General features: G+C 41.7%; 1 protein-coding gene across 2 annotated transcripts in view; it reads right to left on the bottom strand.

The window, feature by feature from the left end:
- The window catches only part of net1 (neuroepithelial cell transforming 1), a 130,751-nt gene that overhangs the window by 62,047 nt on the left and 54,184 nt on the right, over positions 1–14,520 (bottom strand). For both annotated transcript variants that reach the window (XM_072241277.1, XM_072241278.1), the window contains exon 2: positions 2,960–3,023. In XM_072241277.1, the coding sequence (XP_072097378.1) occupies positions 2,960–3,023 (64 nt within the window). The remainder of the gene's footprint in view (positions 1–2,959; positions 3,024–14,520) is intronic.

Here is a 14,520-nt window from a genome sequence, read left to right as displayed (position 1 = left end):
AGGGTGAAGGAGCACACCTTGCATTCTGACCAGACGGGCTCCAACTTGATTGCATGAATATCGATTTCTCCTTTCAGTTTAAAAAAAAAATCCCCTCTCCCTCCCCTCTTCTTCTATTCCCCACTCTGGCCTCCTACCTCTTCTCACCTATCACCTCTCCCTGATGCCGTTCTTCCCTTTTTCCTATCATCCACTTTGTTCTCCCATTAGTTTCTTTCCTCTCCAGCTCTATTTCTTTTCTACCTACTTGGCTTCACCTGTCATTTCTAGCTATCCTCCTCTTCCCCCAATCCCAAGATTTTTTCTAGCATCTTCCACCTTCCTTTCCAGTCTTGAAGGAGGGCCTGGGCCCGAAACGTCAACTGTTTATTCATTTCCATAGATGCTGCCTGACCTGCTGAGTTCCTCCAGCATTTGTGGGTTGCTTTGGCTTTCCAGCCTCTGCAGAATTTCTCATGTTTATGATTTACCAGGATGCTGTCTGGAATAAGAACAAGTGGTTAAGGTGTTTGTCTAGTTACCTCAATGTCGCTAGTTCGAGCCTCAGTTGTGGCAGCGTCTTTGTGCCCTTGAGCAAGGCACTTAATCGCACTTTGCTCTAGTCTGTGCGAGGAGTGGCGCCCCACACAGACTTCCAATCTGCGCCTTGTAAGGCATGAAAATGCCCAACGCAGGCCTCTCACGGTCTGAGTCGATGTTCCCTCCCCTCCCTCCCTTACGAGCATAGATTGAGCGAGCTAGCGCTTTCCTCTTTGGAGAGGATGATGAAAGGTGAGTCGACAGAGGTGTACAAGAGGCATGATAGAGTAGACAGCCAGAGACTTTTCCCACAACAGAAATGGCTAACACATGGGGCTTAACGCCAAGGTATTTGGAGGAACGTAGAGGAGAAGTCAGAGATACTTTCTTATTATTATATACACAGAGAGTGGTACTGTAGGTGCACGAAACACGTCGACAGAAGTGTGGTAAAGGTGAATACGTTAGAGACATTTAAGAGACTCTGAGACATTCTTTCATCCATGTGCCTATGTGGGAGGGAAGGGTTAGTTAATCATGGAGTAGGTTAAAGGATGGGCATAACATCAAGGGCTGAAGAACCTTTACTGTGCTGTACAGTTCTATGTTTGAAAGATCTGGTACATCTGCCAGTGCACATCCCCTAATTTGCCCGTTCACTTCAGCTAGCTGTCTTATTTTAAATATTGACAGACCCATTTTCTTTCCCTCAGACTGAATGTAAAATTTTAACATATTATGATCATGGCTATACAAGGGTGCCTTCACAATATGATCATTAATCCTATCTCATTGCATACTGCTAAAATGGATATTTGTAACCCAGTAAAGCCCAGTTAAGAATCACAGAAGTAGCTTAGTTTACTTTGACGCTGGACTCGTTTACATTGGATGTTGAGAATCATTCCTCTTTGATAGTAATTTTGGAATATATACAAAGTCCTACAGTTCATTCCAATTTGAAAATAAATTTTAAAAAGCTTAAAATTATCAGTTTAGTTAATGTTTTGCAGCAAAACAGCAGTCAGATTTTAGAAAAGGTATTTCCTGTATAACACTGACTTGAGCTTTTCCTATAATTATTCTAAGTCTCATTATTTCTAGCTTTTCTTTGAAATCAAGAAAGAATTGTCAATCTAAACATAAGGGGACAGTCATTTAAAATGGAGGTGTTGAAATTACTTCTCTCAGAGGGTAGTGCATGATTGGAATTCCCTATTCCCTAGATTGATGGAGGCCAGATCATTAGACATATTTAAGGTGGAGATGAGTAAATATTTGAAAGATGGAGGAATTGAGTGTTATTGGAAGCTGACAAAGGAGGAATTGAGGCCAGCAGAGATCAGACATGAAGATAGTACAAGGTGGGGCAGGCTTGATGTGCCTGATAGCTCCTGCTCCTATTTTCTTATGTTCCTGAGAAATTTCAGTTTTACACAAGTGCAGGAAGCAGCACCAATATCCTAATCAATATAAATGAAAAAGAATTAAGGGAGGGGACCCAAAAAGAACCAAATCAAGGATGTTAATTTGGAAATCAGGACACAAACAGAATGAATGAATTGTGAAGATAAAGTGCAAAAAACTGTAAACTTTCCACAAAACCTCATCAATAACATTAAACTTGCAAATAGTGAAGCTAGTTTTATTGAGCTTGCATTAAAAGTGACAGCATTCTTCAGATAAGCCTAAATAGCATTGTAGAGACAAATATAACCACATTTGAAACCTAATCAGGAATTATAAAAACTAGGAAGAGTTAAGATGCATCATAAGTCTTTGGTCCCCAACCATCGGGCTGCAAAGCATGTGCTACCAGGCCACGAGGAAACGATATGATTTGGTGATATGAAACGATATGAGTCAGCTGCACCTTTCCTCATTCCCTGTCACGCCCACTGTTGGAACTTGAACAGACGTGAGGCTATTATGCACGCAAGGTCATTACATAAGGAACTTCCTTCGAGTATCGCTGTCTCCCATCACCCCTCGATGTCTTGCTGCAGGGAAACAAGCCCAGGGCTCCTACTGATTCAGCCATATTGGTGTGTTGTAATGATTTTATATGTTCATATGGGGAAAATATGCGTTGTGTGCTTAATAGCCAAACGTTACTTAAAATGTTATGATGCTATTGACTTATACAAGTGACTTATAATTGACTTACCACTATATTCATGTGAGGAAAATATGCGTTGTGTGTTTAATATTAAATTCGTTAGATAAACCCTTTTAGAAATGAAATTGAGTGTATTAGCCACTTATAAGTGACTTATAACCTATATTCCGGTCACGATTAACACCCCCCCCCCCCCCGCCACTCTGGTCGGCTGGTCCGTAAGAATATTGTCAATATTAGACCAGTCCGCGGTGCAAAAAAGGTTGGGGATCCCTGTCATAAATACCTATTGAAATACTTTGTGCAACAGAAAATACTCACCAAAGTAAAATCCCATGGTCCAGGGGTTAGAAAAGTGAAGGAACTTCCACGTCGGAGAGGAGGTCTATAAAACAGAGTTCATGGTTATGGGAACATCTTAGCAATTCAGCAATGACACAGTATTAAATCCAAATGCTATTTCATTAGTGTAATTGTAGCTGCAAAATAAACTGATTTCATTCATATCACCTTACCTTCTTCACATTTTGTGGCTCAACAAATTTGTACAAACCCTACTTTTACGTCAGTTAATGAAACTGATTTTTGATATCTTCAGTCTTTCCAGTTGTGAGTACTATAATAGTTATTACAATTAAACAAGACATTTGCTGGCATTGAAATAAGGCCAATAAAAACCACAGGCTTACATACAAGGCTACAGTGACAGAAATTGTAATTTGACAAAAGCAGACTAACAATGTCAATTTATAAGTAGTGTGTTTCTGGATTCAAGACCAATATCATGATCAAATTTATTCCATATATCTGTGCAAGTTGAACACCAATGGCATTTATCTTCCTTCTAAAAACTGCTCCGAACATTTCATGCAAATTACTTTTTCTTTCATCTGACACCAAAGGCGATAATTTTGAAATTATATCATTGTTAGTAAAGAAACCTTTAGAATTTACTTCATTGACCATCCAGTTAATAAAGTTAGCTTGCAATATCAAGTTAAAATTGTACTTATGTTAATCACTCAATATTTTCCAGATTTCCAGTTTCTCTGTAACAGAAGCATTTTTTGTTACATAAATACGTCACGTGTTCTATACCATTTAAAACTACTAAAATGGGAATGTTATACAACACACTTGCAGATTCATATTTCACACATCACTTTGACACCAGCTGCTCACAAATGTCAGTGTACTCTAATTCACTTTGGAAAATTCTGCTGGTAGAAGGATGCAGTGCCACTTGAACATTAACTCACTCTAAGAATGCAGATGTGGGGAAAAAACTAATTAAGAACTTGGCCAGAAAAGTAACTAGCTTAATAGTAATAATTCATAATGGAGTTCAAAGGTATACCTGCTTCTTTGTTTAAACAGAAACTGTCACCAAAGCACTGCGTGATCTTGGAATTTAACCAATATAAAGTAATGCAAACAAAGCATTGACCGCAAGGTCTGAAAAGTACAAACACCAGAAATCCTGAATTTTAAAAAAAATCAGGTCTACTAAAGTATAATAAATTCACTGTCGGTGAGCATTGTGTCTTATCTTAATGTGTTATTTGCTGACTGACAAGATTTCAAAGAGGATAGATCCTAACTCAAAAATAACAAAAACATTGGACACAATGAGCTTTCACCACAAAATCTGGACCTGAAATAGGACAGAATTTTAACCATTTTCAAGAAAGGAGACCAACCTTCCCAAGCAGAATTAAAGAGGTTACCACGCTATCCACTATAGGGAACACAATTACCTGGATCCTCCTCAACTCCCAGTAGCCAAAGAATTGCTTCCAAATTACATACTGGATGCTATTCGTCCAGAGACAGTGGATAGAATCTTCACAACACAACAATACTAGGACAAGTGCAGGGAATGGCACCAGCCACTGTGTATGGCCTTAGTTGATCCCATTAATACCCTTGACTCCTTCAATCGTGAGGAACTGTGGAATATCCTCCTCAAATTTGGCTTCCCATAGAAATCAACACTTGATTCACAATGATGTGTAAGCTGTGAATAAGGGAAGTCTACAACAGAAACATTCTCAATGAAGACAGGCGTCATTTGCTTCAAGACTTTTCTCAATCTTTCTTCTGCAACATTGCAGCTCACCTTCAACAAGCATCCAGCAAACAAACAGCCATTCTTCCAATATGATGAGAAGTTGCTAGAGCGACCTAGAGCAACTACCCTCCCTGAACTTCAGAAGCTGAAGTATACAAACATTTGTGAATACTCAAGGGGTTGAGCTCCAAATCATTGTTAATACTTTCACTGAAGCACAAGTGTGGATGGGCATTATAATGAACATACACAAAAGTAAATCCACTATAATGCATTTTCCTAAATTATTCCTATATTCCTTAATTGCTTGAATAGTGCAAATTTGAACAATTTGCTATTGCCAAATCTGAACAAAATTCTGAAAACTATGGAGTTTTGAAAAATGATAACCATTTCAGTTACCAGGCTCAGGACAGCTTCTATCCTGCTGTTATCAAACTCTTGAACAGACCTCTTGTGATAAGATGGACTCTCGACCTTGCAATCTTGCACTTTATTATTTACCTGCACTGCACTTTTTCAATAGCTTTTACACTTTATTTTGCATTGAGATTGTTTTACTTTATTCTAGCTCCATGTACTGTGTAATGATTTGATCTATATCAACAAGTTTTTCACTGTATCTTGGTACACGAGACAATAATAAACCAAAAACCAATACTGTTGCTGCAGCTAATTCTCTGACAACTCAGTGATGCAGATTGGATCCTTGGAATTTATTTAGCTTTCAGTCTCACTAACTTCACTGGCATTTTTATTCCATTATGACTTCTTTCTTTCACTTCCTCATCCTTGCTGGACCCTTGGTTCTCTTATATTTCTGGCGGTTTTTTTTCCCCTAACTCCCATAATTCAGGCAAGTATTCAATTTCTTTGCTATTACCTCAGTAGCCCATTATAAGTTCTTCCATCTCTCTTGATTTGGTACCACATTTGTAAAAAGTGTAGCAACAAAGTGTTTCCTTATTTGGTACTAGACATCAAACAGGGACTCCCCGTTGATACCTTACCGTTACAAGTGACGGCAAAGTAGTGCTGGCTGTTATGTGGTCTTCAGTGTATCACCTTGGACCATATTATAATTCATTTTTAAAAAATCTTTTGCCCAAGAACAAACTTCAATATTTCATCAGTTGGCGACAAATTTGTTCAGCTATGTTCCAAAACACTCAACCAACTAAAACGTGAATATGTGGAGGCTGGTGGAAAGAGGAGAGTGAGCTTTGGTTGTTATGACCAGCAATAAAGGAAAGGTACGTCGCATCTGGAGTTTCTCTGGTTAGCGGATGATTTCCCTCCACACCTCTCTGACGTAGTGGGGAACTGCGTACGAGGCAAGTTACAGCAGTGGTTTTGCCATTGCCTTCTGCCGGGTGAGTTTCCAAAGAGATCACCAGCTTGTAACCCAGCACAGATGGAAAGCATGCAGGGGAGCCAGCTGGATTTGAACTCTGCACCTTTTGTCCCGAGGTCCGGCACTGATGCCACTATGCCACCAGCCGGGTCATGACCAGCAATAAATACATACCACCACTTTCTTTCTCTGTAGTTTCTCTTCTTTGCTAGACTCAAATGAGGCAAAGCATGCCCACTGATCCTAACTTGCATTGAGAATCAGAAACAGCTTTAATATACAAGTATATGTAATACCTTGGTTAAGATTTCCACTGCTATGCTGTGAGATATTTTATTTCAGCAGATTTCAGTTTCTGTAAAAGCAGTGTGTCCGACTGGTGAAGAGTGTTTTGGCTTTGGCTAAAGATAAGGAGCCATATTATCTATGATTATGACTATGACTATCCAACTTAGGAATGTTGCGTCAGCCAATCAGGAGTGGGATGGCATGGAACATTCTTAATAGCTGGGTGGGGAGAGTTTTCTGAAGGACAGTAGTCTGGTTTGAGGTCTTTTGGTGGGAGGTGAGGAGAGAAAAGCACCAGGGAAGATGCCAAAGGAGAGACCCTTTTGCAAGGAGTGCTTTGCGAGGCAGAGGATTCTAAGAAGGGAAGTTCTACCTGTGGTTGGTGAGGAGAATTCAGCTCCCTGAGTAAAGCTACTTCCAGCTACTACAGAAATGAGATCCAACGTTTATGTGCACATTTAGACTGGTTTAACTGTAATGGAACCTTTTATCTTTCTTTTTTTTCCTCTGTTTACTTGATAAAGTTGACAATTGGTAAATATACTTCCATTATAATTTTATACAGGTTTACGATCTGTCATTTCTGGGCTATTGATAACTACATGGGCACAAGCGGGGGTCTTGCTAGATGAAGTGAAACTGTGCAAGCCAAGGTGTCTTGGTTGATGTTAGCTAGTATTGCCACCAAGTCTAACAAGTCCGATAGGAAACCTGACTCAGCTGTAGGACGTACTAAACAGAGGGATGCTGCTGAAGGGGGTCTTTTGACTAAGGAAGTGACAGGTATTTTCTGTTACAACTATGGAGAGGACGGACATTTCAAGCTGGAGTATGAAGAAGTTGCTTAAACAGAAAAGGGAGTCAAGCAACTTCAGAGGGACCCAGTAAGGGAACAGGCTGGTGTTATCAGAGAGACCACATTCCAATCAATGCATCAAGGGAAACACCAAAGTGCAAAATCCTATTCTTGAAGGCTTAGTGGGACCAAACTTGAATGTATCCATATGGACTGTGGGTATTTATGCTAGAGCTGTACTTGGCACAGGTTCTCAAGTTACTCTACTCTACAGATCCTTTTACAATTGGTAATTGATTTACCATTTACCAATGACACCACTCAGTGCCCTAGAAATTTGAGGCCGTAGTACTGATGATTACTTGTCATTGAAACTGGAGTTTTCGGAAGCAGATGTTGGAATAGCTGAGACCTTTGATATATTAATGTTGGTCTGTCTGGATCCAGTTGAAAAAAGGGAATCTTCCTTTACCATGGGAACAAATACTCCCATTGTGAGAAGGCTTGTGGGCAGTAGCGTATTTAAGGTATGGCAGGTATGGCACGTGCCCTGGGCACCACTTGAAGGGGGGCACCACTGAGCAGTTTCTATTAAAGTCAGACAAGCCATCCTCGGATAGTAAAAAAATGAATTTTCTTCAGATGTATGATCTGTCTTTGATTATCATGGGTGAGAAGCACTAGGATGGCCTTAGTTCAGAGCATTGTGTAAGAAGACCATGAAGCGTTTCTTCACAAAGAAGGAAAGTGGAGCTGAAGGACGGAAGAGATGAAAGTTGGAGGCGGAGGAAGCCAAGAAGTCGAGCAAGTTCTTCATGCCCTTCTTTGAAAAGCCCGGAACAAGTAGTTCGACACGTTCCATGGAGTCGCCTGCACCTGCTACAAGTTTGTTAGAATCCGAAGGTGGATCAAGTACAAATGTGTCATAAGCCGAGGAGGAAGTCAAGTCGGATAAATCAGAGTATGACAAGATTAAGAGTGAGGCTGCCACAGAGAACGTGGATATGACAGGAGGGGAAGACGATGGTGGTGGTGGTGGTGATGTTGAGCTTATTGATGAGATTTTACCTGATGAGATTGAAGCTGACGACACTGAACCTAGTGAACTGGATGGTGTCAAAGAGCCTCGAACTGTCATATCAGAAGTGATTGAACAGCATGACATTGGACTTCTGAAGTTCAACAAGGATACTGGAAAAGCAATTCTGTCTGATGCATTGAGAACAGAAATAATAAATCTGGGTTCAAAATATTTCCAGAACAGTGAGGGGCCTTTCCTACCAACAAATAACTGCTCAATGAACAAAATTTGGTTCAAGAGGAAATTGGAAAATGGTCGTGGTGAGGAAGTGACTCGCTCATGGCTGGTCTATTCCCCTTCTAAAATGTCTGCATTTTGTCTTCTCTATTCCCGGTCAGACCATCAATCCTCATAGGAGTAGGAAAGCGGATTCAACCAGCGGAAAGCACCTGAAAGGATTAGTGTTCATGAAAATGGCAAGAATCATTAGGAATGCTTCACACAGTGGAAAGAAATGGAAAGAAATTTAGTTGGAAACAGAGGAGTTATTGACGCGGTATTTCAGTCACTGATTGAGAAGGATAAGCAGAAGTGGCGTGATATCTTGAGAATCCTTCACTGCATAAAATACCTTGCACCTCAGAAGCTGGCTTTGCAAGGACACAGGGAGTCACTTCAGCTAGATGACAACTCCAATGTGGGAAATTTCCTTGGCTTACTGAAACTACTGGCCATCTTTGACCCTGTCATAAAAGAACACCTCACTCATTTGGAAAGTCATCCTGGATCCATGTTTTATCTTTCACCGGGTGTCCAGAACGAATACATCCGCATGATGGTATCCACTGTTCACCAGAGTTTACTGAGAAGCATTCGTAAAGCCAAGTACTATGGTCTCATGTTCGACTCGACTCCTGATCAGGCACACCATGAGCAGATGTCAGAAGTAGTGAGGTATGTGAAAGTTGATTTTGAGAGGAAAACAGTCTGTGTTAGAGAGTCCCTCCTTGGTTTTATCCAGATAAGCCAGAAGGATGCTGAGAGCTTGGTTGAAGATATCTTGAAACAGCTGGAGAAGGACGAAATGGAGCTACAAGATTGTCGGTCACAGTGCTACGACAACGCTGCTGTGATGGCTGGACACAGAAGTGGTGCTCATCAAAGAATAAGTGAGAAAAACAACCTGGCAGTGTTTGTGAATTACGACAATCACTCACTCAACTTGGTGGGTGTACATACAGCCAAGCAGGATACAATGATGGTCACGTTTTTTGGAACCATCGAAGCTCTCTACGTGCTTTTCTCTCATTCAACACAGCGCTAGGAAAACCTCAAAAACGCTGTGCCTGTGGCTGTTAAGTCGGAGTCCAAAACCAGGTGGAGTGCAAGGACAGAAGCAGTGAAGCCCGTCAACAAGTACATTGAGGAAATACTTCAAGTTCTCCAGGACATGATAGACAATGAAAACAAGACCAGTGAAAAAAGAAGTGACACAAAGCAGCTGTACAACCGCATGTTGAGTTACAATTTTCTGATTTTGCTAGGATTTTGGAACAAAGTACTCATTCGTATTGACCTTATTCAAGAGGCTGCAGGATCCTAGCGTGAACTTCCACGATCCTGCCCTGGATTTGAAAGCCCTCCGAGATCATTTTTATGATGAAAGAGAAGTGTTGGTCAGTGAGTCACTCGAAGGAGGAGTCGGTCTCTGTCAAGAATGGAATATTGAAGTTGAAAGACGTCAGAGACGAAAGAAATGAATGGCTGATGAGAACTCGAGAGACGCTGGGTTAACAGTTAAGGAGGAAATGGAAAGAGTCATGAAGGGAACACTCGACCGTCTTCACAGAGAAATGCACGAAAGGTTCGCCTGTTTGCACGACACTGACGCCAAGTTTGGGTTCCTTCTCGATGTCAAAGGACTCTGTTACGGCACCGACAGTAACAACCTAAAGAAGAAGTGCCAAAATTTGGGCGAACTGTACAGATCTGATGTTGATGGACACAGCTATATGAAGAAATTTTGGATTGCAGAATATTGCTATCAAGGCGGGTCAACATGAAAATATCAAGACCTGAAGAGCTTCCTGAATTTATTGTTCAGTATGGAGATGAGAGCGTCTTCCCCAATCTTCGCATTGCTATTCAGATAATGCTAACCATTGCAGTTTCCATCACCAGCTGTGAGACATCATTCAGCTAGTTAAAACTAATACTTTCATATTTGAGAGCCTCCATGGGTCAAGGCAGACTCTATGATCTTGCTCTGTTGAGTGTAGAAAGAGAAGAAACTGAAAAAAAACTGACTTTATCACATCATTGAGCAATTTGCATCAGTGAAAGCAGTTGCAGTTATAATTTTCATGTAGTGCCATAATTTGTTAATTAAAAGATTAACGAGCTTGACTTGTATTTTTGAGCTGATATTATGGTAAAGTTATCTAAAAGATGGGTGTCAGATGTTTGGACAGGGGCACATGCCAGAGAAATGGAGAGAATTTTTTGAAAACCTTGTCTATTCACCCAGTGTTCGGAGAGGCTTTTGAGAAGGTGCAAGCTTTTCCTAAGCAGGATGACAAGCATAAACAAGGAACTGTGTGGTTCACCCGGCCCAAACCCATCATGTTACGTCCTGGGGAGGTAGCTAGAGTGACAGGAAACCCCAAATTCTCTGGAATGCCCTGGAGGATCACTAAGAGTCATGCTTAACTGCTGGTGAGATCTGAACTGCAGAAACTTCCGACTATCCATGCAAACAGGATGACAGTGATTGTCAGGAATACCTCGGAGAGAGAGGTTACCCTCAGATGTGGGCTGCCAATGACATATCTTTTCCCTGTGAGGAAAATGTCTGGTTTTCCGGTGAGAAAACCAGGAGAGAGAGAGAGTCTCCTGGATCGGGAATGTTAACAGCAAAGCCATTCAACTTTGGTGACTCTCTGGTACCCGAGGAATGGAAAGGAGACTAACTAAGAAGATGTTTTTTCTACAGATGAACTTGATGTGGGTTGCTCCAAGAATACTCACCACACTATTAAGGGTGATAGAGGACAGGAGTGAGGCCTCGACAATTAGCAGAGGTGGAAGATGTTCAGCAGCACCTGGTGAAACTGTCAGAAGTTGGAATTATCACTGCGTCAAGAAGTTCCTATATGTCACCCATAGTGTTGGTGAGAAAGAAGAATGAGAAGGTATAAAAATGTGTTGGTTATTGGACACTGAACAGGCATAGTCTCAGACCAATATTCTGTTCCATAGATTGAGGATGCTCTGGCCTGCCTGAGGGGAGCAAAATGGTTCGGTGTGTTGGATCTGAGGATTGGGTATTATCACATGGCCATGAGTGAAGCTGAAAGAGAAAGCGGTATTCATATGTCCACTTGGATTCTTTCAGTCTGAAAGAATGCCCCAGAGCACATCAGGAGCACAGGCTACTTTTCAACATGCCATGGAGAAGACTGTTGGGGACATGAACTTGATTGAGGTACTGGTATACTGGAGGAGCATGCGATGAGGCTACTGAAGGTGCTAGACCACCTGAAAGCTGAAGGATTAAAACTGTCACTGGACAAGTGTCAATTCTGTAAGACGCCAGTCAATTATGTTGAACACATAGTCTCACAGGATATGAGTGGCTACAGATCTGTCCAAGAGAGTGTGATTTCAGTGGGAAGACCTGAAGAGGGACCAACCACTGAATACGTACAGACTCAGAAGATGAGGAAGTGGGGGTTTGGTATGCTTTAACTTAAGCAAAGACCCCAAGAACTGATGGAGATTTCTGAATCTTGCAGCCCTGACTCAGGTGTACAGTAACAGGAAATACCACCAGTGGGCAGGCAGACATGATAATGGACAGTAAGGGGAAACTGGGCTCCAATATAATTGGGGATGAAGCTGAGTTTAGTCATGTGGCTGGGGGACCTGAGCAGCCTGAAGGTACGAGTGAAAGACAGGGTGAGGCATTCCCAAGTAAACAGGAACAGTCACAAGAAGTGCCTAAGGCTGAGGAAACTGATGATGAGATAAGAAGGTCTGAGAGCATCAGGAAACCCCCAGATAGGCTGGTACATGATGTACCAGGGAAACAGAGTGATGCGTCCATCCCAATAGTGAGATCTGTTACTGCCATATGCAAATGAAATGGAGGTCCTGAAATCATGAACTTCATTTGAATTGTGTTAATAATGGTTTAATAAGTTCCAAAGTCATGATGACATGACTATTTTTGGTAGTTTGGGGGGGGGGGGGGGAGGAGGAGGAGGATGCAATTCCCTGGTTAAGATTTACTGATATGCTGTGAGGCATTTTATTTTAGCAGTTTACTGTAAAAGCATTGTGTCCTGCGAGTAAGTGTTTCAGTTTTCGCTAAAGATAAGGAGCCACGTTGTCCAACTTAGGAACATTGTGTTAGCCAATCAGGAGTAGGATAGCATGGAACATTCTCGAGAGCTGGGCGGGAAGAGTTTTCTGAAAGGTAGTAGTTTGTTTCATTGTCTTTTGGTGGGAGTTACGGAGAGAGGATCCCATCCAAAAGGGAGACCCTATTGCAAGGAGTGCTTTGCAAGGCGGAGGATTCCAAGAAGGGAAGTTCCACCTGTGGTTGGTGAGAGGAACGTAGCTCCCAGCTACTACAGAAATCAGCTCAATGTTTATGTGCACATTTAGACTAGATTAACTGTAATGGTCCCTTTTGTCTTTCTTTTTCTTTCTGTGTTAACTGTTTGATAAAGTTGAAAATTGGTAAATATACTTTCTTTATAGTTTTATGCTGGTGTATGATCTGTCATCTCTGGGCTACCAATAACTTTGTATGGGCAGTATTTACACAGCATTCACTCAGATCCTGGCAGAAATATTTAAAATGTCGCTCTCTACGGGTGAAGTGCCGGAGGATTGGAGAGTGGCTCATGTTGTTCCGTTGTTTAAAAAAGGATCGAAAAGTAATCTGGGAAATTATAGGCCAGTGAGTTTAATGTCAGTAGTAGGTAAGTTATTGGAGGGAGTACTAAGAGACAGAATCTACAAGCATTTGGATAGACAGAGGCTTATTAGGGAGAGTCAACATGGCTTTGTGCGTGGTAGGTCATGTTTGACCAATCTGTTGGAGTTTTTCGAGGAGGTTACCAGGAAAGTGGATGAAGGGAGGGCAGTGGATATTGTCTACATGGACTTCAGTAAGGCCTTTGACAAGGTCCCGCATGGGAGGTTAGTTAGGAAAATTCAGTCGCTAGGTATACATGGAGAGGTGGTAAATTGGATTAGACATTGGCTCGATGGAAGAAGCCAGAGAGTGGTGGTAGAGAATTGCTTCTCTGAGTGGAGGCCTGTGGCTAGTGGTGTGCCACAGGGATCAGTGCTGGGTCCATTGTTATTTGTCATCTATATCAATGATCTGGATGATAATGTGGTAAACTGGATCAGCAAGTTTGCTGATGATACAAAGATTGGAGGTGTAGTAGACAGTGAGGAAGGTTTTCAGAGCCTGCAGAGGGACTTGGACCAGCTGGAAAAATGGGCTGAAAAAAGGCAGATGGAGTTTAATACTGACAAGTGTGAGGTATTGCACGTTGGAAGGACAAACCAAGGTAGAACATACAGGGTTAATGGTAAGGCACTGAGGAGTGCAGTGGAACAGAGGGATCTGGGAATAGAGATACAAAATTCCTTAAAAGTGTCGTCACAGGTAGATAGGGTTGTAAAGAGAGCTTTTTGTACATTGGCCTTTATTAATCAAAGTATTGAGTATAAGAGCTGGAAAGTTATGATGAGGTTGTATAAGGCATTGGTGAGGCCAAATCTGGAGTATTGTGTTCAGTTTTGGTCACCAAATTACAGGAAGGATATAAATAGGGTTGAAAGAGTGCAGAGAAGGTTTACAAGGATGTTGCCGGGACTTGAGAAACTCAGTTACAGAGAAAGGTTGAATAGGTTAGGACTTTATTCCCTGGAGCGTAGAAGAATGAGGGGAGATTTGATAGAGGTATATAAAATTATGATGGGTATAGATAGAGTGAATGCAAGCAGGCTTTTTCCACTGAGGCAAGGGGAGAAAAAAACCAGAGGACATGGGTTAAGGGTGAGGGGGGAAAAGTTTAAAGGGAACATTGGGGGGGGGGGCTTCTTCACACAGAGAGTGGTGGGAGTATGGAATGAGCTGCCAGACGAGGTGGTAAATGCGGGTTCTTTTTTAACATTTAAGAATAAGTTGGACAGATACATGGATGGGAGGTGTATGGAGGGATATGATCCGTGTGCAGGTCAGTGGGACTAGGCAGAAAATGGTTTGGCACAGTCAAGAAGGGCCAAAGGGCCTGCTTCTGTGCTGTAGTTTCTATGGTTCTATCGAGGT

This window comes from Mobula birostris, chromosome 23, assembly GCF_030028105.1.
Source record: "Mobula birostris isolate sMobBir1 chromosome 23, sMobBir1.hap1, whole genome shotgun sequence".
NCBI classification, from domain to species: Eukaryota; Metazoa; Chordata; class Chondrichthyes; order Myliobatiformes; family Myliobatidae; genus Mobula; species Mobula birostris.
This window is presented reverse-complemented; position numbering and strand designations above follow the sequence as displayed.